Source organism: Globicephala melas, chromosome 10, assembly GCF_963455315.2.
Source record: "Globicephala melas chromosome 10, mGloMel1.2, whole genome shotgun sequence".
Lineage (NCBI taxonomy): Eukaryota > Metazoa > Chordata > Mammalia > Artiodactyla > Delphinidae > Globicephala > Globicephala melas.
The window spans coordinates 86,068,394-86,094,493 of record NC_083323.1 but is presented as its reverse complement, the minus strand read 5'-3'; the positions used below and the strand labels follow the sequence as shown (position 1 = coordinate 86,094,493).

Below are 26,100 nucleotides of genomic sequence, written 5' to 3'. Positions count from 1 at the left end.
GGTTGCCCAAAGTAGTTGACAGGAAAGTACAAATAATGTGATTTGTGTTGAATAGACTGGCAGAGAAACTTTTCAGTGCTTTTCCATCAACAGAAATTTGCGAGTCCATATAGTCCATACAGCTAATCTTTGGAGATGATACAAAATAATGTTTTGTCTGCTTGCGGATGGAGGATGCATAAAACATATAATTAAAAACTCATATCAAGTCATTTGGTATAATTTGATATTTTGTTGGGATATTTTTTACTTGTTCTCCAGGGAGGATTTTATATTGATTTTAAAGGTACTTCTTTTTACCTTAAGTTTGCAATTCCCATTTTAACGCTTTAAAAATATGCAGGTAACACATGGCACATTATGGCTGGACTCAAATGGATCTCTGAATACATTGAAGCAATTGCTTGTGCTGCTCTGTCCTATTGAAACTGAATGACAAGAGTATTGTCTCTTACAGGGGATAAGAAAAAAGAGCCTAGCGTGATAAGACTATTTTGCCCACACGGTCACTAAGAAATAAATACCTCCTCTTACTGATTAACATATTATTGTCCTTCAGTAATAGCTTTATCTTGAATAAAGCATTACAATCTTTTTTTTAAGTAGAGAAGAGTTGAGTGTTTTAAAACTAAGTTATAGTCGTGAGAGTGCCTTGAATAAAATGATTTTTTCCCCCTAAGGTTAATGAGGATAACTGTTTGAATAAATTAGTTACATGTTAGTCTTCTAATATCAAATATTGGGTCACAGACCCAGGCTTGATCAATGAATTCAGATTTAAGCCTCACAAATTTCATTTTCTGATCGTTTGTTCAGAAATTCTATGTTAAATGATTATTTCTTCTTATAATCTTTATTTTTCCTTCCTTTCTCTTTACAAATAGTTTCAAAGGGAAAATCACTTATGTTTGTCTGGCCAGGACCAGAGTGAAAAGTTATTCCACCATCCAAAAGTTATTCTGCTGCCTTCTCTATAATAGCATTTTTAATAAAATAATTTCTGTGGGATGTTAATCCCATCTTTTATCCTCCCCCCAGAAAAAAGTATGCTCTGTGGTAAAACAGGCCTATCATATTTTCCTCTTAGTGATTCACAACACACCTCACTTTATTTAAAGCTCTGAGAAGTCCTGCAAAAGGAAAACCTCTTGAGTTTTGTTTCATCTGGCGATTTCTGACTTTATTTGACCACAGAACCAATTTCTTTAGGTTAACACCCAATAATTGCCCCTAGAGCTAGTGTTTGATGGAACACCCTCAAGAAACCCTTTTTTTGTGGTGTGCCTCCCGAGCCAAGATGAAGCCTCAGGGAGTCACCGGCATCAAGGACATCTGCTTCCAGCACTTTGTTTCTAGGGAGACGCTCCCGCTGTGAGCTCCAGACTTGTGAGAAATAAATCGCCTAAAAAAAGAACAGAGAGGTTCAGAAAAGATGTACCGCTCACTTAGCTTTTCTCACCACAGTCTATTTTTTTGTATTCTTAGCAGAAAGAATGTAATAGGATTTTTATAAAAGAGGTTTTGGAGAAAAACAAGGGAATTTCATTGTCTACTTGTTCAGTAATGTTTATAAATCCAGTAGTGTGTGTTTTATTTGTTTGGGCTTTATAAATCTATAATTCAAACCATGTTTTATTACTGCCTTCAAGGCAGCCACCCATGTAGGCACAGAGAGCTCCAGAAACACATGACTAATTATTATGGTTTCCCCCACTGAACTTGAAGGATTTGGCGTTGAATCCCAGTCTCTTGGCTGCTGTAATGTCTATGCAACAAGCTGGTTTTTTGGCAAAAGAGGTAGTCTATTTGAACTACTCATTTAAACGTTCCTTTTAAGTATTATCTTGCAAAGAAAAATCTTCAAACTAATAAACTCTACTTTTACCAAGTTTCATCCAAACATGTAAGCCCATCATTTACAACTATGGGCTTTTTCCTTGGGTTCTGTCATTTTCTCTTGAGTCCCTAAATCAGGCTGATAGGATTTCATCATTAGAAATATTTTGTGTGTGATGTTTCCTGCTTACATTCAAGGCTTGAAAAATAAATTTGCTTTGGATGAAAATGCTCTAACAGGGAAATGCTTATCTCTACTACACATATAAACACAATTCAGGGGGAAAAGGTGATGAGATATTTAATATATTAACTTACAACATATCACTCTTCTCTTTTCCTTTTACAGTGAGTAACCTGTGGCTGAATAACAAATAAACAAAAACTCTCTGAGACCCTTTCTAATATTAGGCAGAACGAAAGAACCCAGAAGCGAAAAACAGAATTAAAATCTAATCATAAAGTCTCTAAATAAGATAAGTGAGAGAGGAAACTTGCCAGGCCATTCGTGGGGTTACTTTGTAATTTATTAAACAGTCAAAACTGTTGAGAAAGCAAAAGTATCCTACATCCTCCAGCCTCCTCTGTTAAAGAGCCCTGCCCACTTCTCTAGTACCTTCATTTTTCTCCATTACCCACAGGGCACTCCCTTGGCCTCTTTTTCTCAACTAGCAACCTTTGTGGTCAGTTTTCCATCCACTCTTCATCAAAATGTATGTCTACTTTATTCATTTCCTTAGAGCCTTAACGGGGGAACTGATCAATCTGAAAAAAATAATTTTTATTTTGTGGCAAAAATAAAATTAATCTACCATTATTCTATTTTCATGTATGCAATCTATTCTTAAAGGGCTCTTTGGACATAAAATCTCATAAGCCATAGAAATAAATCTAATAATGAGGTTTTTAAGCAGACACAAAGGGATTCCATTGGGAAAGATATTTTTGACCAAATACACATCGGCACCTCCAAAATCACTACTGTAAATAGGTAGCAGACTGTTCCAGGATTCTCTAAATAATGTAAAACAAAATATTGCCAGTAGTTTCACCTCAGGTATGGTCTAGACCACGGAGGAGCATGAGAGGTGAACAGAGTTTTTGATCCTTTGTATTGACACAGCACACTCTCCTCCCCACAAAAAACAAAAACAAAAAACCCCCCAGCATCCTACATATCAACATCCGTGTATAAAACAAAATGATTTCTTTCCATCAAACGAATAAGTAGAATGTAGAAATATTTGATTATTGTTACTTATCTAAACATATGCATACATGGTGTGTCTACGATGTTCTGAAAAGGACCTACTTACAGCTGTTCCATTATTTCTCAGCTGTGGCAGACCATATTCCCAAGGGACTCCTGCTGATGGGCCCCTGGAGAGAAGTGGGGCAGCCATTCGGACACCAAACAGAACTGGTAATTCTTTATTGGATTCTGTTCCTCAAATTGGAAATTGCTTTACTTGATTTTTTTTCTGATCAAAAAGGTAACATATGTTTTTGATTTTTTAGATTACAAATTTAAAAAGACAATGAAGGAAATCAAAATTGTCCATAATCCTACTACCTAGAGTTAATCATAGGTTAAATTTTGATGCAAAGCTGTCCAAAATGTTTCTATACATCTACACACAAATGACTATATTTTTGAAATGAGAGGCCTTTTTATATAATGTATAGAACTCTACAGAAATGTTATTTTGTCTTGGACATTGGAGGGTCATCTATTTTAGGGTACTCTGTGGAGATCTCCATTGCACACCCTGAGAAATGACCCTGCTTAGATCACTGTAAACTTAGGGAAGAAAACTTACTTTTTCCTTGAGGCAGTATTACACAGAGGTTCAGAAAAATAGGCATTGGAGCCTGGTTTATATCCTGATTCAACTTCTGACTCACCTGTAATCTCTGTGTCTCGGTTCCTTCATCTGTAGAATGGAGATAAAAACGGTATCTACCAAACAGGATTATTGTGAGAATTAAATTACTAAAGCACATAAAGCACTTATTATAGTATCTGTGTCACTGTAAGTAGTGTTTGCTGCCATAATTACTGTAAAAATTATTATTTTATTTTTATTGACGCAATCCTAGGGACTTGCTATCAAAACCAAGTTTGCTGAAAGTTTGCAAGGTAGAAAAAAATGGCTTTCATGAACTTTAGACTTTAGGATAATAGAGTGACCTAAGAATGTTTCTTAATTATCTGCTCCAGAATTTCTAGATAGGTACTCAATAAATATTAATTAATTGCCCACGAGAATGGTGTGCTGTGGCAATGGACAAAGGTCCAGGGACATAGGCAAGGAAAAACCAAAAAGAGAGTTCTGTGTTCTGAGAGTTACCTGATATTGTAGACTTATCTGATAGTGTAGCTCTCTGAAGTGAGGATATTCCCTTCTCTATGTCCCTCATCTCTCACTCTATTGAGGCTGATAGAATAAGGGGAGTGTTTCCTTATCACCTTTGGTCTCCTGCAGAGCTGTGGCCTTTGAGTGTGCTTCTCCATTTTGCTGCAAATTCTGGGATTGAAACTTGTCAGTTACACTTTCAGACTGTGTCTGATTCTAACCTAGAAAGCTGTTGCATGAGAAAGATGGGAGAAAGATGGGTCCTTGGAAACGTCCTACAAAATACTCCTGATTGGAACAGGCTACATAACAAAAGCCATTATTCACCAGCCATATGAGGACATATGACAGACCTAGACTATCCAAAGCAATCTTGAAGAAGGAGAACAAAGTTAGAGGATATATGTCTCCTGACTTCAAGACTTAAACCACAGTAATGGACAAAGGGTAGTGCTGGCATAAGTGTAGTGCTGGCAAATAGAATCAAATGGAATAGAGTAGAAAGCCCCACATTAGACCCACACCTACACAGTCATTGAACTTTCAACAAAGATCCAGTTTTTCAATCTAGTAGGGCTGGAAAAAAATGAATCTCACTCCCTACTTCACACCATATGAAACATTATTCTGAGATAGAGCACAGACCTAACTGTAAAAGCTAAAGCAATAAAACTTCTGAAAAAAAAACACAGGCAGATATCTTTGTGAGTTAGGGAAAGGCAAAGATTTTGTAGGCCATGGAAAGCAATAAACAGGAGAGAAAAAAAAAGCTAGGCTTCATCAGGAGTATAGGAACTTGGGTCAGACTTCATGAGTTCAATTCTGGTGACAGAATTTACCAGCTCTATGCTCCTGGGCAATTTCCTTAGCCTTTCTGTGCCTCAGTTTCCTATCTGCAGAGTGAGGATAATAGTAACACAATGAAACCTGCCTCATAGGATTGTTAACGAGGATTCAATGTGTTAGTACAAATAAAGTGCTTTCCATAGTATCTGGCACATAGCAAGCACTCCATAAACTTCATTCAGGCACTTTATTCAGCTAAGAGAAGCTTCCTGAGGTCTTTACCCCGGAAGCATGTTCTTCAGACACTTGATATTACCTGATTGATCCTTTGGTTAGCACAGTTTAGTGCTGAGTGCAGTGGAAGATACGTGGAGAGGGGCAGAGACGGAAGAGAGCACAGATTCCTAGGAATCGAGATTGGATACGTAGGACCTGCCATGCTTTTTAGCACATGCCATGGCTGGTATGTTCTACAGACCACTTTGTTCCTGGGTGTCAACTCAATTTCTCCCACCCATGTGCCCATTCTAGAGGTAAGGTTCTAGTCAGCTACTAGGTGGTTTCGTGTGTTGGGGCATGGATAAAGGAAAAAGAAATATAGAGTCCTAGGATTTTATATGATACACATGAAGTCATTTACAAAACAGAAACAGACTCACAGATATAGAACACAAACTTATGGTTACCAAAGGGGGAACCATAAGTTACCAAAGTGGGGAGGGATAAATTAGGAGTTCAGGATTAGCAGATATAAACTACTATATATAAGATGGATAAACAACAAGGTTTTACTGTATAGCACGGGGAACTATATTCAATATCCTGTAATAAACGATAATGGAAAAGAATTTGAAAAAGAAAATGTCTACACGTCTAACCAAATCACTTTGCTGTACACCAGAAACTAACGCAGCATTGTAAATCAACTATACTTCAATTAAAAAAAAGGTGTAACTGGAAAGTCAAAGGATTTTTAAAAGGTCAGAACTACTGATCTGAGCATTATTATTGAGGAATTCTTGAATGTCCTATAAATCACAGATCATGACGCCATCTCTTTTACAGGGTTTAAAAAATGTGTGCTTTGTCCCGCCCTATAATCCTATATTCTTGGTGTGTAAGCTCATGAAAGCAGTATTTCCATAAACACTATATCGATCATGTGCATTTTAGGAATATTCACTTAAATGGGACCCCTTTTTCCTTTGCAACTTTCATAATAGGCTGTTCTCTTTTAACTGCAGATGACACCACTCAAGTTACCTCTGATTATGAAACCAATAACAACAGTGATAGCAGTGATATTGTACAGAACGAAGATGAGACTGAATGCCCCAGAGAGCCTCTGAGGAAGACATCACCTTGCAGCACCTATACTCCTGAGGCCATGATATTCCTGGTAGCCCCCCATCACTTAACTCATTCATTTACTTGAGAAATTGGTTTCTATGACAGGAATTGGCTTAGAAATAGATCCCTGAATCATTAGGTTTGAAGATGTGTGTCACTTGGGTTATACATGTATTATAGCCCTCCCTATATGTATCGACACAATTTTTCTCTATCCAAGTCTTACTGGTATCTTAACGGTCCTATTATTTAGTGATTAAAAACAGAAGTATTCATCTCCACAACTGATTACAGATATTTCCTAACCCAATCTAAAAATGTAAATGTGCATAGGAAAATGAATTATTTCAATCAGTAAAATAATATTTTATAAATATCAAGCAATCAAAATGAAATATATTAGTTATCGTAGGGCTTCTGTTAGTTCTTCTCTAGTACCTCCTTGATTTAGAAAGTGAGCCAATATTTATTTTCCTTGTTAAATTAAACCAGGTTTACATTGACACTTGCTACCCATTAAAACACCTTTTAATGATGATGTATTTTGTGTGTTTAAAAAGATCCACTTAAAGAGGATAAAAGCATACATTTGAGTCTGGTTAGTTTGGAGGAGGCAGCAATGGTAGAAAATAGTTGACTGTCATGTGATTATCAATTGCTGCTCTTATCGTTTTTCTTTTACCTGATTTACCATTTATACTTTTAAATCAAAGAGATTGTCAGATAAAATAACGTATATGGGGCTTTCCTGGTGGCGCAGTGGTTGAGAGTCCGCCTGCCGATGCAGGGGACACGGGTTCGTGCCCCAGTCCGGGAGGATCCCACATGCCGCAGAGCGGCTGGGCCCGTGAGCCATGGCCGCTGAGCCTGCGCGTCCGGAGCCTGTGCTCCGCAACGGGAGAGGCCACAACAGTGAGAGGCCCGCGTACCGAAAAAATAAATAAATAGATAAATAAAATAACGTATATGTCTCCTTATCCTCATTATTTTCTATTTTTTTGGTAAATAAACTCTTAAGAATGTCTTCATTTGGGACCAGTTATAAAAATGTTTTCTCATATATACAGTGTGTGCTTTTTGGAAACCATGGATCACATGAATTAAATTAAAATCCCTGAAAATTGTAGTAATTGTAACTCTACAGGATTAATGCTGATTTTGAAGCAGTAATATAAATTGGACCAATTAGAGTAGGGGTGATTTACTCCCCCTCCACACTCGTGTTTCTTTTTATTTATTTATTTATTTATTTATTTATTTTTGCTGTGTTGCGTCTTCATTTCTGTGCCAGGGCTTTCCCTAGTTGTGGCGAGTGGGGCCACTCTTCATTGCGCGCGGGCCTCTCACTATCGTGGCCTCTCTTGTTGCGGAGCACAGGCTCCAGATGCGCAGGCTCAGTAGTTGTGGCTCATAGGCCTAGTTGCTCCACGGCATGTGGGATCATCCCAGACCAGGGCTCGAACCCGTGTTCCCTGCATTAGCAGGCAGATTCTCAACCACTGCGCCACCAGGGAAGCCCCTCATGTTTCTTTTGAGAGTTCAATGTAAGCCAGGAATCCTCAGAAAAACTTACGTAAAAATATAGAGCTAAGTTTGCATACAATTTCAGTGTTCTGAAGTACTTGAATCTTTATTTAAGAACTCCACAGAAGACTAAAAAGCAGTTATGTTCATTTATGAAAGAAACATCTAATTTTTCCATAGCGTGTATGAACCAGGAATAGGCAGGCACTTAATAATGTAAAATTCATGGTCTGAAACAGCATTAAGACCTTTTCTCCTTACCTTGGGGGTCGATGTTTTGATTTTTTTTTTTTTTTTGAAGACCACTCATTCACCCTAAAGTCATTTATTTCAAGTAACCTCCATTGTTGAATTGAATTTACCAAAGAAGGAGCAAATTGCTTTGTAGAAAAACTGCACGCTGTTAAAATATTTTTATCTTCATTACAGGACAAACCAATTCTTGCTCCTGAACCTCTTGTCATGGATAACTTGGACTCAATTATGGAGCAGCTAAATACTTGGAATTTTCCAATATTTGATTTGGTGGAGAAAATAGGAAGAAAATGTGGCCGTATTCTTAGTCAGGTAAGAAATGCATTCATACTTATGACTATAAATGTAAAAAAAAATTCCTTGTTTGTTTAAATCTCTGTACATACTTAACATCAGTGGTGAATATTAGGTGGAGAAAGGAAATTTCAGTACCCAACACTCTGTAGATTCCTTGCTGGTGGGATAACAAAAAAAATTAGAACTTCAAGTGAGTAGAATATCATGTTCTGCAATTAAAATATTATGTATTTTCTAAGACAAAATGGAGGGGGCAGGGATACACAAGCAAGATAGAGAAGTGATCTAAATTCATAGAATTCAGCAAAAGAAAAGCTGACCCAAGCCCTCACAAGAAGAAAGCTGCCAACTTATAAACACTAATTTATTGTCTGTGATTATTTCCAATGACTATTTTTTTTAACTTTTGAATAGTATAGTGCTTACGCCTTATCAAAAATAAGATATTATGCAGTAGTGTGTTTCCTCCAGTGCTGTGAGAAACACATTAGAGTTCTTTGTATTTTAATATGGAAAACACCTTTAGGTATCACAAGAAATATAGAATACGAACTATTACTGCATAACGAGCCTTTTTTTTTCCTTAAGCTCAGCTACTTTCAAGGTTTCCCAAATAAAGAAACGTTTTGTTTCTCTGAAGGAGAAAGAAAACATACAGAAATTAAGAATTTGAACATGTTTGTTCTCAATAAATAAAACGAAACAAAATGGATTTGCTCTATTATTGAGCCCCTATCAAAACTCTTAATTAATGGAGATGATGGAATAATATTTATCAGCTTATCTTAAAATATTTTAGGTGAGTTCTTACAGATTGAAGAAATATCACAGCAAATATACTAAAGACTATCAGGTTTGTTAATATCAGATTTAGGTGAGAATTCAGGACCCACATTTACTGGAGCCTCTAACCCTTCCCTGCAAAACACTAGAAAAGAAATCACTTGTTGGACTGATTTCTACTCCATGCAATGAAGACAGGCTTTCTTCAGACCTCGGAGCAAGTATGAGTGTAGAACTTTGGGGTGAGGGTTCCTGATCCGTGAAGGTTTGAAGGAAGAAGATAGAGCGGGCTTTTCCCTTGCTCTTCAGTTCCTCAAACATGAAGTGCTAGGCTAGTCTCCAAGAAGAAAGATGTGTCCCTGCCTTAAAGGAACTCCCATTCCAACAGGGAAATTAGATACGTGTCAAAATAATGACTTGCTACCTACAGAAGAAGTATGTTCAAATGACAGATGGCTTGTGACGCTCAAAATAATTACAGTTTCCATAACATGCGGTTGTTGCCTCTACTGGACTCTGTTCTCACCATGAACACGTTGAGAACCAGAGTGGCAGCCCTTGCACTTTGACTAAGAGATACTACCCCTTTCTTTTTTTTGTGAAAACATTTTTTTATTAATGTAACATTGGTTTATGATATTATACAAGTTTCACGTGCACATTGTATTTCTTCTTCAGTAGATCCTACCATGTGCTCACCACCAAAAATGTAGCTTCCATCTGTCACCGCACAGTTGACCCCCTTTACCTTTTTGCCCTCTCCCATCACTACTCTGTTCTCTATGTCGACATGTTTGTTTTTTTGTGGTTTGTTCATTCATTTTGTTTGTTTGTGATATTCCACATACAAGTAAAATCATTTTACGGTATTTGTCTTTCTCTTTCTGACTTATTTCACTTGGCAAACTATCCTCAAGGTCCACGCATGTTTTTGAAAATTCATAGTCCCAGTTTTCTTCTCTTTCTTTCTCCTCAATGCTGAGCAGCACCTTCAGCATCTTTTATGCTCGCTGATCTTGAGGGCATGTTTAAGGGTAGCTGTTTTATCCAGTCCACCTCTGCCTCATGCCTTGGGGCTTTTCCAGGGAGGTTTTGTATCCTACTCTCTGAAACTCATTGCATACCAGAACTCTGAGGGAGTGATTTCACCTGGAAATATGCCTGTAATGGTGCCACAAGGAGATGTGGCAGTGGGCCAGGAAGTCTTCTTTCTCTTCTACTGGAGAGTGTGTTCCCTGGGATGGAGAGAAAAATCTCACATTGTTTTGTATTTGATGTATGTGTCACAGACTTCCCAAAACTTTACAACTTAATCTTCAGAGTAACTTGGATGCAGGTATTTCTTTAAATCTCTAGTTGATAGAAGAAAAAACTGAGACTTAAAATATACTGTCCATCTAAAGTCATATTGGACACAGGATTTGATATATCTGTATATCGGAAGTCCAGGCTTTTTACCTTCATTTCAAATCCTTTTCAGCCCCTCATAAAATGCATTTATTTATTATATTTGCAAACTCTCAGAATGGAGAGTCTGAGAAAGTAGAAAGTGGTTATTATAGCAGTTGGTTTTACAGAACAAGTGACTGTACCAAATAACATTGCAGGTACCTAACCCCCTTGGAGTTCTGTGAATGGGGATGGTGGGGCGGGAGGGTGCAACTTAACCAGTTTTGCCACAAAATGTTTTCTAAAAGTTGTGAATACAAGTAGACAATAGAAAGATTAGATATAATTAACAATTAGATTTTTGTATCTTTTTTCCCAGTTATCTTTCAAAACTAAATACATAACTGTATGGTCCTCACTATGTCACTGTTTATTTTTCCAAAATACAAAACACTGAACTTTGAGAAAAGACAACTTTATTTGCCTTGCTGTGGGTTTTTTTTTCTTTGATTTGAGTTTATAAACACAAAAAACATGACATTTTCACTGTGTAAAGGCATATTTTTTTGCACTTTAGTGAGACTTCAGGACAGCTGAAATGAATTAACTTCAACATTCCAAGAAATCACCTTTTGGCTGAGACTACACAGAAAAAGTCTCACTTCAAAAGACTTTTAAAGAGACATATGTGCAATGGAAATGTTTTCTCAGCCTTAACATACTGCCTACGTTTTTGATGATTATCATGTTTATTTTAACAAATTTAAAAGGACATCATTCAGATTTTGGAAGAGTATTTACCTTTTTTGGTTACCAGTATTTACCCAGTTAACAGTGACTTTTCTTTACTCACGAGTTTGGATCAGTGGCCGTTGATTTTTAACAGCTTCTTGGTGAAAATTCTCCTATTTTAAAATCATACTCTAAAATATCTTGTCTTAATTTTTCAATTCATCTTTCAGATGTTTTAAGAGAATAATAGGAAACTTTAGTCATTTGCAATCCTAACAGTATTGCTTTTCAAATAATGGTGGTAGAATTTGGAGCAGTTAAGAGCACACCGCTTGAATTCTGGTCTGATAATGTGTCAACTGTGTGATCTTTTACAAGTCATTCGACTTCTCTGTGCCTTAGTGTCTTCTGATTTCAAATGTTAGTAATTAACAGTATCTATCTCATAAGATGCTCCTTGGATGAATTAATATAAATAATTAATATATGTAAACTGCTTAGAGCAGGCATCACACATATTAAATGCCATATATATATACACACACACACATATATATGTCAACAGCTGCAGCTGCTGTTATTGTTATAAATAATTTTTATTGAAGTAACATGCATAGTTAAACCCACTGGGTATTTACAAACAAGAACTCAAATATAGTTTAAAGCAATAGTATGCAGAAGATAACTAAAAGAAGAACTAGCTTGAAATATGACAGAAACCACAAACTTAACTTTCTGTTACATTTTTAAAGAGAGGAGGTGGAGATTTTATGTAACACAGAAAAAAGGGAAAAATTAAATATACTTGCCATTCAGAGTGAAAAAAGCACATATACTATACGTACTCTGTTCCCAATGGGCAGCCACAGTGCTCCTTTTAGAACTTAAGTTAAATAAATTAAGACACTTCCCTGCTCCAATCTCTTCAAAGGCTCCATACTTCTCTCAGTGTAAAAGTCCTCATAATGATCAATCTGGCTGTCAAACAGCAAGATCGCAACCCACACAGTTCCACTCTACAGTTACTAACTTAAATTTTACTCCTGTCTTCATTCACTCTGTTTTAGCCATGTTGGTCTTCTTGCTGTTTCTTGAGTATAGCAAACATACCTCGGGGCTTTTGCTCTGTCTTTTTCCTCTGCTTAGAAAACTCTTTCCTCAGATATCCCTGTACCTCACTCTGCATCTCCTTCAATTATTTGCTCAAAGTCACCTGAATGTGCCTCTTCTAACCACCATATTTAAAACAGCAATTGCCATGTCCTCCCTTGCACTCTGAACCTCCATCCCTGCTTCCCTTTTTCTCTTTTCATATAACATCACTTTCAGTCATAGTGTATACCTTACTAATTATGTCTATGGTTTACTGCCCTACCCTGCTAGACCATAAGCTCTTTTAAGGAAAACTTCATTGTTTTGTTCATCTATATATATGCCTTGTAGATGGAAAATTGTCTTAGAGTAGCCACTCAAAAGACATATGCTGAATGAATAAATCACTTTTTTAGTTATATATACCTGTGTATAGATGTACACAAATACATACATAATATATGTAACTGATGAACATTAAATATCTAATTAAAAAATATTAGTGAATTTGAACAGATTAAAGTCAATAACAAAAAATAGAAAAGTAACCATGAAGTATTATATCAAAGATTTAGAAGAAATATTTCAAGAGAATTTTAAGAAGGAATGCAAATAACAAAAAGGATGAATAATTCTTTCTTAGAGTCTCCTGAATTATAACCAGTACTGTGCGTTTGTGACATAAAGTGAGGCCACTTTAAATGGTGCTGTACTCCATTCTGCCATGTGAATAACCGTTTCTCTCCCCATTACCTTCTTCTGTGCCTTTTTCATGTTTTTCTTTCTCCCTCATTTGCATATCAAATATGCCAATTACATCCAGAGCTATTTACTTGATTTGAATCTCCAGAGCTATGAAAGTAATTGGAAGGAGAATAGATATTCAAAGGAGAAAGAAGACAATTGAGGAAATGTAGTTTAAACATTTTTATTCATAGTGGATTAGAAATCTTTCTTCTCTATGTATTTCAACCAAGGCAACCTTTTCTCTCTCATAATTCTGTCCTCTTATTCTTCACTAAGGCACAACTCTGAATCCTTTATCTTCTAGAAAGCTTTTTTTTTAAATTTATAAAATTAGTCCGAATTAAAGCTTTCTCTCATTCTTTATTTAGCACTTATATATTATACAATTAGCAGTTTACTCAGTATTATTCTCTTATTACTGATATCACATGCAATTTAGTACCTTGATATGTTTCTAGAGTGTATACTGGATTTTTTGGTTGGCTGTTTCTTGGGTTTTATGTTTCTACCTTTAAAAATACATTATATACCCTTTATCAGGGACTACAAGGGCTAGGACATGGAGGTCTTCAATATCTATTTATTGTTCCCAGTAAGTGTCTCTACGGGCAGTATATTAATATGGTTGATGGAATGTATACTTTTTTCCCCATTTTTCTCTTTACATCTAATACACATTGAGGGATGTTTTGTAAGGCTTTGTCTTTTTCTTTCACAGGTATCATACAGACTTTTTGAAGACATGGGTCTCTTTGAAGCTTTTAAAATTCCAGTTAGGGAATTTATGAATTATTTTCATGCTTTGGAGATTGGCTACAGGGAAATTCCTTGTAAGTACAAGAATTAATACTTTTAAAATCCATTGAATTTGTTATGGGTAATGGGGTATTGAATTATTAGCTACTAGCACAGAATTACACATTGAAAATACCCTGTATGGCCACACGGTATAGTGATTAGGAGATAATAGTTTATGTTAGAATTCTGATCCCTTTACCTATCAGCTGTTGGAGACCCTGGGTTTTACTTAATCTCAATGTGCCTCATTTCTTTTTTTTTTTTTTTTTTTTTTGCGGTACGCGGCCTCTCACTGTTGTGGCCTCTCCCGTTGCGGAGCACAGGCTCCGGACGCGCAGGCTCAGCGGCCATGGCTCACGGGCCCAGGTGCTCCGCGGCATGCGGGATCTTCCCGGACCGGGGCACGAACCCGTGTCCCCTGCATCGGCAGGCGGACTCTCAACCACTGTGCCACCAGGGAAGCCCTTGCCTCATTTCTTAATCTGTAAAATGGGGATCATAATGGCTGCTTCATAGGATTGTTATGAGGATAAAATGATGTAATAATTCTAAAGGGGTTAAAATAGTACCTTGCCCGTAGTAACTCCAATTTAATTGTGTGCTAAATAATTAAATGTTAAATTTATTGCTCATTTTATAATATACCTCCCTCATTGGGTGAATTCTCAACCTTTATTCTGGCATCCACAGAGTTAAATCACTAACTATTCAAGTTTTTCAGTATAAGATAAACCTGGCTGGGAGTAGAGGGGCAGGAGGATGATGGTCTAATTAATAAAATAGGAGAGACATCTGGAAGTGGTTGTAGAGAAATTACTAGGAACATTTTAAAAATCAAGATAAATGTGAAGACCAAAGAAAGGACACAACCAGGGTTCAAACTTCTGAACTTTGAATATTGTGAGAATGTTTGTCATTTATAATCATGAGGAATTGGAACACAGAAGAGATATTAAATTTTCAATATGTAGCATTTCAGATTATCATCAGAACATGTAAGTAGCATTGTCCTACATGCTACAAAATAAATGGAACTGGAGAAAATGTCCGTAAATCCAATAAAAAATGTACCAAAATCATGTAGCTCTTTTAGGAAATCAATGCACAGAAAGAAAAATAGTCAAAATAGTATCAGTAGGGGCTTCCCTGGTGGCGCAGTGGTTGAGAGTCCGCCTGCCGATGCAGGGGACACGGGTTCGTGCCCCGGTCCGGGAAGATCCCGCATGCTGTGGAGCGGCTGGGCCCGTGAGCTATGGCCGCTGAGCCTGCGCGTCCAGAGCCTGTGCTCCGCAACGGGAGAGGCCACAACAGTGAGAGGCCCGTGTACCGCAAAAAATAAATAAATAAATAGTATCAATATATTGCCTGGAGTGTGCGTTACTTAAATTGTGTTTTAACCTTTAAGTTTTAAATTTGCTTTTATATACCTTGGACTTTAGAATCCCATGTCTGTTTGTAGTTGCAAGGAGCTGAAGTTAAATAAAAATTATATGGAGACTAGAACACAAGTGTTTTCAGAAAGGGGTAGGGTAGTGCATTAACCAAGTGATCCATTATTAAGATGTTGGTTTTCAAAATGCCATCCACATGATACATTAAGATGAAAATGCACAGCTGATGTTGTGTGATAGGAATGAGTTATGAATGAGGAGATAGAAATGAGGAATGAGTTACTGAATCTACAAATTGTGCGATAGAAAAGGAGAATGAAGAATTAAATCTACAAGTGAGATTTGTTGGAGAATATGGAACCAAATGCAGACAAAGTAGGACAGCGGGAGTAGAGAGAGGAACTTAAGAGCGCTGGGTGCCGTGGGAAAGTCTGGCCGATGGGGCCATGGAAGTGGGGAAAGAAATATGAAAAAGGGGTAGTTTGAAAGGATTTCAAGATAAGCCTTGATTTCTTAATACCACATTCCCAGGGCCCACCCTGGTTGGATGCCAGGGATTGAGCTAAGTGTTAGTGATTTCTCAAAGGTTAAGGAATTGCATAAATAAGCTTTTACAAGAAAGGAAGCCACTGCAAACACTAAAGAACAGCTAGTATCAGAATACATTTACAAATTAATATATTTCAAAATATATTTTAGTGATATAATCAGCTATCGCCAAGTTCCATTGAGTTCAAATTGATATAACTACTAACTTTGCTCTAGATAGTATACCATTAACTCAGAGAGAACTTTGACCAGTATTTATTTAAGTGTAAAAAGAAGTTTTCAGGTTCCAAATTTTATTATTCATTTTTATATTGTCTTATTACATATTTATATGTTACAAGTAAACAGATATTTTTCCTGAAATATCAGGTTCTTCATTCCAGGTGAAAAGAATTGTTATCATAACTTTACTTGTTCTGTTAGAAGTCCCAGACACTTCCCATAAAGAGAATTTATTTATATCTTCTCAGAGAAAGAAGTTTTAATTGATGATCACTTTTAAATAATAATACCTTGCATGTTGTAGGGTTGTAAATTCAGACTAGTATGGACATCTATTAAGAGCTTTGTTTATCATTATTTAAAATTTGCATGTGCAAAAATTTGTTGTATGTCTACTAATTTAACATCTACTCATAGAGGACTGTATTTCTAATATCTCTGTATAAACCCACACAACTAAATGAAAAAAGCCAAAGGGAAACCAAAGTGGGGTTAGATTAGCTTTACTATGATAGTGAGCTAAAATATTAGAAACTAAATTTTTATTATAGTTCCAAGTTTAACAGTTTCCAAGAGGGAAGGTATGAAAGCTTTTAAGTTTGTACCCAGAACCCTTACTAAAATTTGAAAAATCTATTAATAGATTTAAAAATGAGATAGATTCTATAGATAGATATAGACAGATAATTTCATGGAGCAGCTGTGGGTAAAATTATAAATATAGACAACTCACTGATAGAAATGTGATACCAAAAATATATTTGTTCAAAAAAGATTAGGATAAATTATAGTTTATATTCAATCGCACAGAGAGAAAATAATGTTTGATATTTTTCGTAGTCCCTTTCAGTTGGGCATTTTTGGCTAGTAAAGATGATAAATTGTTAGGTCATATTCATTCATGGATTCAAAGTTACTCTTAACAGAGCATTTTCTATTTACAAAGACTTTCATCTCTAAAATATATTCTTCCTAGCACCTCTCATTCTCATTAGTCAAGTTTGAGAAGTGGAGATAATGCTTCAGAAATACCTACAATCATGTACTATTTATTTATTTTAAAAAAATTTTTTTTGAATTTTTACATTTTATTTTATTTATTTTTTTATACAGCAGGTTCTTATTAGTTATCCATTTTATACATATTAGTGTATATATGTCAATCCCAATCTCCCAATTCATCCCACCACCATGTACTGTTTAATGGCAGCCATGAGAATAGTCTTGGCTCAACTTAGTTTAGTTCAGTTCGATTAAGCTATATGTGATGTGCCCACCAGTTTTAAAGCTAGATACGGAGTTGACGTGGAACAAGCTAGAAGGGCAGAATTATCACAGTGTTAGCTACATTCCAAAGAAAAAAAAGTATTTCAAGTCTCATTTCTGTTCTTTAGTATTAAGACTTTTCCCTCACCCTTTGGTGAAAAGGCGCATAGAGAATTTTCAATGGAAAATCTATAAATTTAGGTCTAAAAAATCTATAACTTTTACATACAACCCCAGCCTTCCATACCAGCTCGCTTCAACCCGCTGCTTGAGGCATAAGGAAAAACTGAGAAAACAAGTGTATCAAGACAGCAGAGGGGATGGGCAGGCTCTGGGAAAGCGTAGGGCGGGTGATGTGTTAGTGCATGCACGTGTGTTTATGTGTTGTCAAAAAGGCAGGGGAGGTTGCCTGGTGGATGAGAGAATTATTAAGGGATTTGTCCAAAATGCAGAGATGAAGGAAGAGGATGAGAATAATAATGATAAAATAAGAAGAGCTCTGATATCATTTCTTAGCCCTGTCAGTTGCCTTCCAGGGCCAGAAAAGGAGCACTCTGAGCATATTTGTATGTCCTACAGAAACTCGTCAATCCTCTGTGTTGACCGAGCTAGCATCTTTCCTGGGTGTCTTTGCTCCTGAGCTGGTCCCCAGAGAATTAACGGCAAGAGCAACAGTGATACCAGCACTTGACACAGTATTTGCCCATAGTACGTGCGAAGTAAATTATTGTTGAACAAACATGTCAATGACTACTTAAAGACAGATGGTTTTTCCATCCTACTTAAGTGATAGTGACAACATAATTATTTTAGAGCTACACCTGCCAAACTGTATCCCTATCTATCTATAAATATATGTATGTATTTAAATGGAGTTAGGCTTCGTTAGCTATTGTTTTATTTAGTACTTTTGAACCTATACTCAAAAGTAAAAGGAGGAATTTTTCTTTCCTGTATACTGTCTTTCCCTAGTTTTTTAATCAAGATGATACTAATCTCTAAAACACCAAAAATGTTTAAAGAAAAAAAGTTTTATAAGATGACACTAGACGTATAAAATGTGTTTGGCCGCTTTCTTGTTTGTACATTTTCAGCACTAAATCATTTCAGTTGTTCATTGCAAGTTTATAAAACTTACCTATCAAACCTTCTGGACCTGGACCTTGGGGTGAGGAACAGGGCAGGAAGCAGGATAACTCAAGAGCAACAAGTTCACCTGTACGTGGTATTGTCTATTTCTCACCCCAAAGAGGCTCGGCCAGCACCCTGATACTAACACCCACCCACCCTTGTGATGCTGGGCACAAGCGCAGGTTTCCCTGACTTGCAATGGTAATGGTGATTACATCCACACAGTAATCTTCCCAGCTTGCCACAAGGGAAAAGAACTTAACCCAGGAGCTCCCTCCCAGCATAGCCCCAGACACTCTCTGACCAGGCTGCATATTCTTCCTCTACCAAGTCATCACTGCCTTCTCCCTCGCCCAGGGCTTAGCATAGTTTTTATTTTAGCTCTTCAATTCTATTCTTACAAACCCAGCGTTGATTTTGAAAGAAAACAGGTCATCTGTGCTAATCTGTCATCTTGTTTTAAGAGCAATCATGTATTTTATGTGAATGATATTTACATCAATGGCAAGTTTCCTATATACCAGCCACTTTAAAATAGGTTCCCTTCTGTAATTCTCACAATTGGACTATGAAATAGGCACTATTATTGTCTCCCTATTTTTAAGATAAGGAAATGAGACTTAAAGTTTTAAGTCACTCACTCAGTAACACAGGTAGTAAATGTCAGAGCAGAGACAAAGACCTGTTGTAGATCTAGAAACTTCTACCGTGATCAACTTCATACATGGCACAGGTATAGACATAAAATGTAATTGTCTTAAATCACTTGAGATAGTCCATATACAGAAATAGAGACTCCAGTTTGAATAAAATTGTTCTTTGGAAACTAGGTAATATCCGCATTCACCTCTGGCAGTGACTGTGAACAGGTTTTGCTGTTGACCCCTGGGGAGCCTAGGAGATCTGCTTCTCAAAGCTCTTCTGAAGACATCCACTAAAGACCTCACAGCCCCTCAGTGAGTTCCTGGAGTGTTCACCCAAGATTTAGCTTAAAGACTGACTCCTAATAGTTCCAGAAATGTAGGAACATAGGCATCGTCTTCCCACGTTCTCCTGTGTGCCACCAACACCACAGATGTCATAGTTTCTTCATTCTTCCCCGACCAGGGAACAGGTGTTTCTCTCAAATTCCCACTATCATTCTGCTTGTTCTCTTCTGTTTTTGCTTCTCATCTGTTGAGTATTATTCAGAGATGTAATCTATTACATTAGAGAAGGAAACTGTATCATCGTTGGTCATTAGGAATAAAATGTGTAAAGATAGCATATTTAGGGTAAAGCATACCAATCAATGAAGTATTCTGAAAGGCCAGATAAACAAGAGAAAAACATGGGAAAATTGCACAGAGAAAGGTGAGCCAAGAGCACAGTGGGCCTTTGGTCATGGTTCCCTAGAAGCTGAACTGCCCATGTGAAAATAGGACCCCCTTCCCATGGTAATGACATTATAACTAGGAGATTTGGTTCCCCCTTAGCTTTTACTCTTCGGAATGGCTCAACTCCCTACACTATTATACAAAGAGGTTTTAATTTTTCCTCTTTAGGTATTTCCTAGAACTTTATTCCCAAGTTAGAATTTCTAGATCAGAGAACATTATCGATTTTGCTTTTGCTTTTGCTTTGTGGATTTAGTATACATATAAAAAATGTGTGATTCGTTTTATTACAGTGTTTTACGTTTGATACAGAAGAAAAATACTATGTTCAGTTCACGAATTATATTTAGATGCTATTTATCAGAGATGAGATACTGGGTGGTAGAGACCATTGGTCTGATCTAGGTTAAGTATATCATGGGTCTTTTATTCCAGTCCTCGGTGTAGTTTTATACAGGAACATGGGAATAAGAACAAGGGTAAACATCACAGTGGATTCAGAGAGTGCATTTCCTACATATGTTAGGTTTCTGGTAGACTCGAGACAGATTTTTTTTCATTTCAGACATCTTTATGTGTAATGAATGTTATTGCTGTATTTTTTTCTTGTTACTCTCGATGTTACCGAGGAATGGAAGAGTAATCACAGAGTATTTGTCCTAGAATATTTGGCTGTCTTTCACTGGGGTATTAAAATGGGAGGACTAAACTCTTTATCCAGTAGGTGGCACTCTTGGTCCTCGGACCCCGGCGTTCACAGATGAATGACTGTTCCTTTGCATTGGTTACAGACCATAACAGAATCCATGCCACCGATGTCTTACACGCTGTTTGGTATCTTACGACACAACCTATTCCCGGCCTCTCAACTGTGATTAATGATCACGGATCAGCAAGCGATTCAGGTACGTATGAAGTCCCTCTGTGCTCCCTTGTAAATTATGGGAACAGAAGAGTGGTTTTTTAAAAAGGAAATCAAGACAAATGATATCAGTTTAATACTTTCTTAAAAGCTCTATTATCTTCATTGTCTCTTCTCAGATTCTGACAGTGGGTTTACACATGGACATATGGGATATGTATTCTCAAAAATGTGTAACGTGCCAGATGATAAATACGGATGTTTGTCTGGAAATATCCCTGCCTTGGAGTTGATGGCCCTGTATGTGGCTGCAGCCATGCATGATTTTGATCACCCGGGAAGGACTAATGCTTTCCTGGTTGCAACTAGTGCCCCTCAGGTAAATCTTTCAATTTTGATCAGGGGAAATAATTCAATTTTGAGATTTCTCTTTAGAAAATTAATTTGATAAATCTGACTTTCACTTTAGCTCATATTCACGTGGTGCCTGTTTATACTTAGCCCTGAGATAAAATTCTTAGAGACCATGCTCATTTTGAAAAGGTATCATGGTTTGTTCTAAGTCGTCAATGGTGCATATGCAACTTTATCACCCATGGGGATCCCTTCTCAATTTTCTTAGGAAGAAAAACCGCTTGAATTCATGTTAATGAACTTCCCCAACGAAGAAAATCTGACCTATACAAAAGTTTCTTTCTGAAAAGATTAGAGAACCAAATCTTTCTTGGTTCTCTAATTTAAGAATTAAAGGTTTCTTTGGATATAAATTTAAGACTATTAAGAATGTAAGGCTCCTCTGGATATAAATCCCATTCCTTTGAGCTATATTCATTATAACAATTACTATTCTTATGGCATTTTTATTGGTTAGGAAGAATTAAAAATCAATTTATTTCATTCACCTAAGGGAAATTTTTTACCTGAACATAGTACTCCAAAAACAGTAACTTTAAAGAAGTTCATCTTGGCATGTAAATTAAAGTCCAATATTAATCACTAAGTATTTAGGCAACTCCATCTATATAATTAAATTTAATAAGCTTCTCCTTGATTTAACCAGCTGGACCCACGTTACTAAAGATCCCAAGATCTTGTTTCTTTCTAGAGGATCTTGGTCTAGAGGCCAATCTGGTCCAGTATTTTTTTTTTTTTTTGGTCACGTTTGCCTTTTGTCTTTTTCCCCATTCTCCTCCATTTCCACACCCTCTCTTATAGACTAGTCTAGAATTTTCTTCCAATCTGTATACAATACAAATATCCTGATTTTTTTTCCTCACTGCTTACTGTAATTTCTTTCACTGTGCCGTTCATACACCAGAGTACATTTTCCCTAAAGATAAGCAAGTCCTTTTGCCAACACCATATACCGTTCAATTTTCCTACATACACATGCATTTTCAGTTGCCTCACTTGGTATCTCATGACACAACCTATTCCCAGCCTCTGATTACGGATCAGCAAGCAATGATAATTAATATTTATTAATATTCATAAAATATCAATTTTCATGTCCTTGGTCTTTTTTGTCCTTATACCTTTTTTCCCCTCCATCTAAATCTACCACACTAGTCTCCAAGCATTTTTTAGGCAACTTCCTTTTCCTTTGCAGCATCCCTCAGCATTACTAGAGAATTTCAAACAAGTAGATATTTACTATATACTTTCAATTAGTAGACAGGGGGTGATATTTCCTGTGGCTGATGGTGGGGTAAGAATCTTTTGAATTATGGGCTCCTCAGGGATTCCATTCCTCTGTATTAGTTATATGTATTTAACTAAAAGGAAGTCACTCATTCTAGATGTGGGAAGTAACTGAGTTACTTCTTAGGAATATTAGTATATTTGCATATTTTAATGGTTAAATTCCTGTGCCCTGCAAAATAATAATAATAATCTGATAAAAGCTAACTCTAAGCCCTTCAATTGCAAGAATCTGAAATAAAGTTTCAAGGAAATGAAATAACGTTTCAAGGAAATGAACTTTATCTTACAAAAAAGGAAATTTAACCAAGAAAAGTAAGCAATGTACAGCAATAAGTGATTCTTAATAACCGGCTGCCACGAGGTTACATTCCTGTGTTCCCTGATAAAAGCGGATTCCAAAAGCTTTGCATATTCTCATTTATTTTTGTTTTTTAATTTAAAAAGTTGAACTCTTCACTCTCATCTTTGCCTAGGCGGTGCTCTATAACGATCGTTCAGTTTTGGAGAACCATCATGCAGCTGCTGCGTGGAATCTTTTCATGTCCCGGCCGGAATATAACTTCTTAGTTAACCTTGACCATGTGGAATTTAAGCATTTCCGTTTCCTTGTCATTGAAGCAATTTTGGCCACTGACCTGAAGAAACACTTTGACTTCGTAGCCAAATTTAATGCCAAGGTAACTAGATTTGTACCAGTCCTCATTTTCTGGCCACATTGAAAGAAGTCATGGAATCAAAGTGTTGAACAAAAACTCACTGCTGTCAACTAATATATGTCAAATGTGAAAATGAGAGGCAATGAAATGTTTAACCAGAAGCGGATATTTAGGCATTGGTCCTAACCTGGAAACCTGATACGTTGAGGTGCTGTCTGTATAGATTATACTTGGCACTACAGAGAAATAATAGAATTCTAACTATCGTTGTGTTTCTGTTTGATTTAATTTGCTCTCATCTCCGTGGAATGCTAACAGAAATTACCTGGCAGTAGTAAAGGTCAAAAACCTGAAGCAGAATTTCATACATCAAACATAAATGCCCAAATATTAACTCAAAATTTCTTATTTGTAGCCACATTTTAATAGTAATTTAAAACCTATGTTAATATTAAATAGCATTTCTTTTCAATTAATTAATTGAATAATTAATAATTATCCATCATTTGTTATTTTACTTTTTTTGGTGATCTATTTTACTATTAATTTATTTAAGCCAATAACATTATTTGAAACAGCTGAGATGTTTCTCCTTACTTGGCATTCTAACCTGCACATGGTAGGAAGACAATCAATATTCTGTTGTTTATTCTCCTGTTCAACTTTTGCTTTCATTGCATCAGAACCCATTTTAACTTTGTCCCTCAAACAGGTGAATGATGAAGTTGGAATAGATTGGACCAATGAAAATGATCGTCTGCTGGTTTGTCAAATGTGTATAAAGTTGGCTGATATCAATGGGCCAGCTAAGTTTAAAGAGCTCCATCTTCAGTGGACAGAGGGTATCGTCAATGAATTTTATGAACAGGTAACTAACTTAACTATTTCTCTTAATCCATATTGAGGCAGCTCATAAATTCCCTAAAGCTTCCAAAAGCTGAAGCGTGATCAGTCTATTGCATATTCATGCTGCCATCAGAAAAGGCACTGGCCAATTTTAATCAGAGGATTAAAAAAATGACAAAAATTGGACTAAACTGTAAGCGTAAAAACTCTAAGATAAAGTTATTTGCAAGTATTAAGTAATACATCGCCTTTCCCTGGACACTGTTAAAGATTAGAAAGAACTTTTTTGAGCATTATAGATAGGACTTATATTTAAAATAAATGTTTGTGCTTTCTAGAAAATAAGGTATTGCCGTTCCTCGGAATAAATTCATAATCAATCCTGAAATACTGAATATAGAAAAAATGTAAAGGAAAGAGAAAATCCAGTTATAATAATTCCGCTACATAGGCGTAATCATTGTTGATATTTTGGTATAATTCCTTCATTAATGTTGCTAGGTAACTTCTGGTTTACAATCTGATTTTTTTTTTCTAGAAATGAATCAGTTCAAAGTAAACACTTATACAGTAGTACTGTTAAACATAAATAAGAATATCAGAAACTATATAATCACAGAAGACATAACTCAACCCAAAGCCGGGTTGAGGTAGCAACTTTAATTGAGGAATAAGTTACTTTAAAATTCCTGGCAGCCAAGGCAAAACAAAAGGAAAACATGATAGATTATCTGTTTGTTGGATGTTTATATCCAGCATTGCCTTTTATATTCAGCATTGCATTTATATTCTAACTTATACTCTAATATAAGGAACAATGACTAGTGTCATGAGAAAGGTCATCTGCTTAGACATTAAACCATTTCTTGTATTTCCCCTTGGTCAAAAACCAAACCAAAAACCAAACCAAACTGGTAAATGGCAGCAAAGCAGTCCGATAGGAATCTTAGTAATGTGGGGAAAATCTCTTAGCAGTCCAGGAAAGAAAGAGTTCACACGTATGCCTGGGTTCTTGCATATTTGCAAATTTTAGATGCCAAGGGAATGGTGACTGTATTGGTATTTTACACTTTCCTTGTCGTTTGCCTTTCTAGTTAACTGTTCCTGCTACACTCCTATTTCTAGGGTGATGAAGAGGCCAGCCTCGGGTTACCCATAAGCCCTTTCATGGACCGTTCTGCTCCTCAGTTGGCCAACCTTCAGGAATCCTTCATCTCGCACATTGTGGGTCCTCTCTGCAACTCCTATGATTCAGCAGGACTGATGCCAGGGAAATGGGTGGAAGACAGTGATGAGTCAGGAGACACCGATGACCCAGAAGAAGAGGAGGAGGAAGCACCAAACGAAGAGGAAACCTGTAAAAATAGCGAATCTCCAAGTAAGTTATACAATCTCTCTCGAATGTGCTTCTCCTAGGATTGTTTTCTTACTTAGGTTCACAATAAGTTTGATGCTCCTCGTGAATTTCATAGCTGAGTCCAAATATCACCTGCTGTGGTGATTATGGATACCCCCCCTTCCCCAATATCATGATAATGGAAATTACAGACTGTGGAATCTATTATAATACCATGTTCATAAAAAGGTATGTTCTCTGTTATGAAGTAAGACAATTAAGTAATCAAAGCCTATTTTTCAGAGTATCTGAATGCTTTAGGAATCTCAGGTACTATCTAGACCAGCCATAGACTCTTCCTGGCTTGCTTCGAGGGAGGTGCTAAGAGGTAGTAGTCACTCATTCATTCATCAAATATTTAGTAAGCACCTATTCTGTGCCAGGCATTCTTCTAGACTGTAAAGACAGAGCCATGAACAAATCAGACAAAAAAAAAAAAGAAAAATCGATCAATCCTTGCCCTTTTAGACTTATATTCCAGTGGGGTCAGCAGACACTAAGAAAGACAAATCAGTAAATCTGTAATATGTTAGGTACTGATAAATGCTAGAGTTTAAAAATAAAAATGAAAAATAAGAAGGATATGAAATATTGTGCAGAAAGATTAAAATCTTAGGATAGCCATGGACGGTCTAAATAAGAGAATTTTTTTTTAAACCTGAAAGAAGCAAGGGAAGGAGTGATCCATGGAAAGAGATGTGGACAAAGCATTTCAAGGAGAGAGGAAAGCAAACCGTGTAAAGGTCCTGACGTGG

The 26,100-nt window shown here is 36.5% G+C and overlaps 1 protein-coding gene across 4 annotated transcripts in view; it reads left to right on the top strand.

Moving 5' to 3' along the window:
• The window catches only part of PDE3A (phosphodiesterase 3A), a 316,494-nt gene that overhangs the window by 276,036 nt on the left and 14,358 nt on the right, over positions 1–26,100 (top strand). For all 4 annotated transcript variants that reach the window (XM_030841282.2, XM_060306004.1, XM_060306003.1 and 1 more), the window contains 9 exons: positions 3,174–3,259; positions 6,224–6,378; positions 8,283–8,420; positions 13,867–13,978; positions 20,673–20,786; positions 20,923–21,122; positions 22,921–23,124; positions 23,816–23,971; positions 25,075–25,327. In XM_030841282.2, the coding sequence (XP_030697142.1) occupies positions 3,174–3,259; positions 6,224–6,378; positions 8,283–8,420; positions 13,867–13,978; positions 20,673–20,786; positions 20,923–21,122; positions 22,921–23,124; positions 23,816–23,971; positions 25,075–25,327 (1,418 nt within the window). The remainder of the gene's footprint in view (positions 1–3,173; positions 3,260–6,223; positions 6,379–8,282; positions 8,421–13,866; positions 13,979–20,672; positions 20,787–20,922; positions 21,123–22,920; positions 23,125–23,815; positions 23,972–25,074; positions 25,328–26,100) is intronic.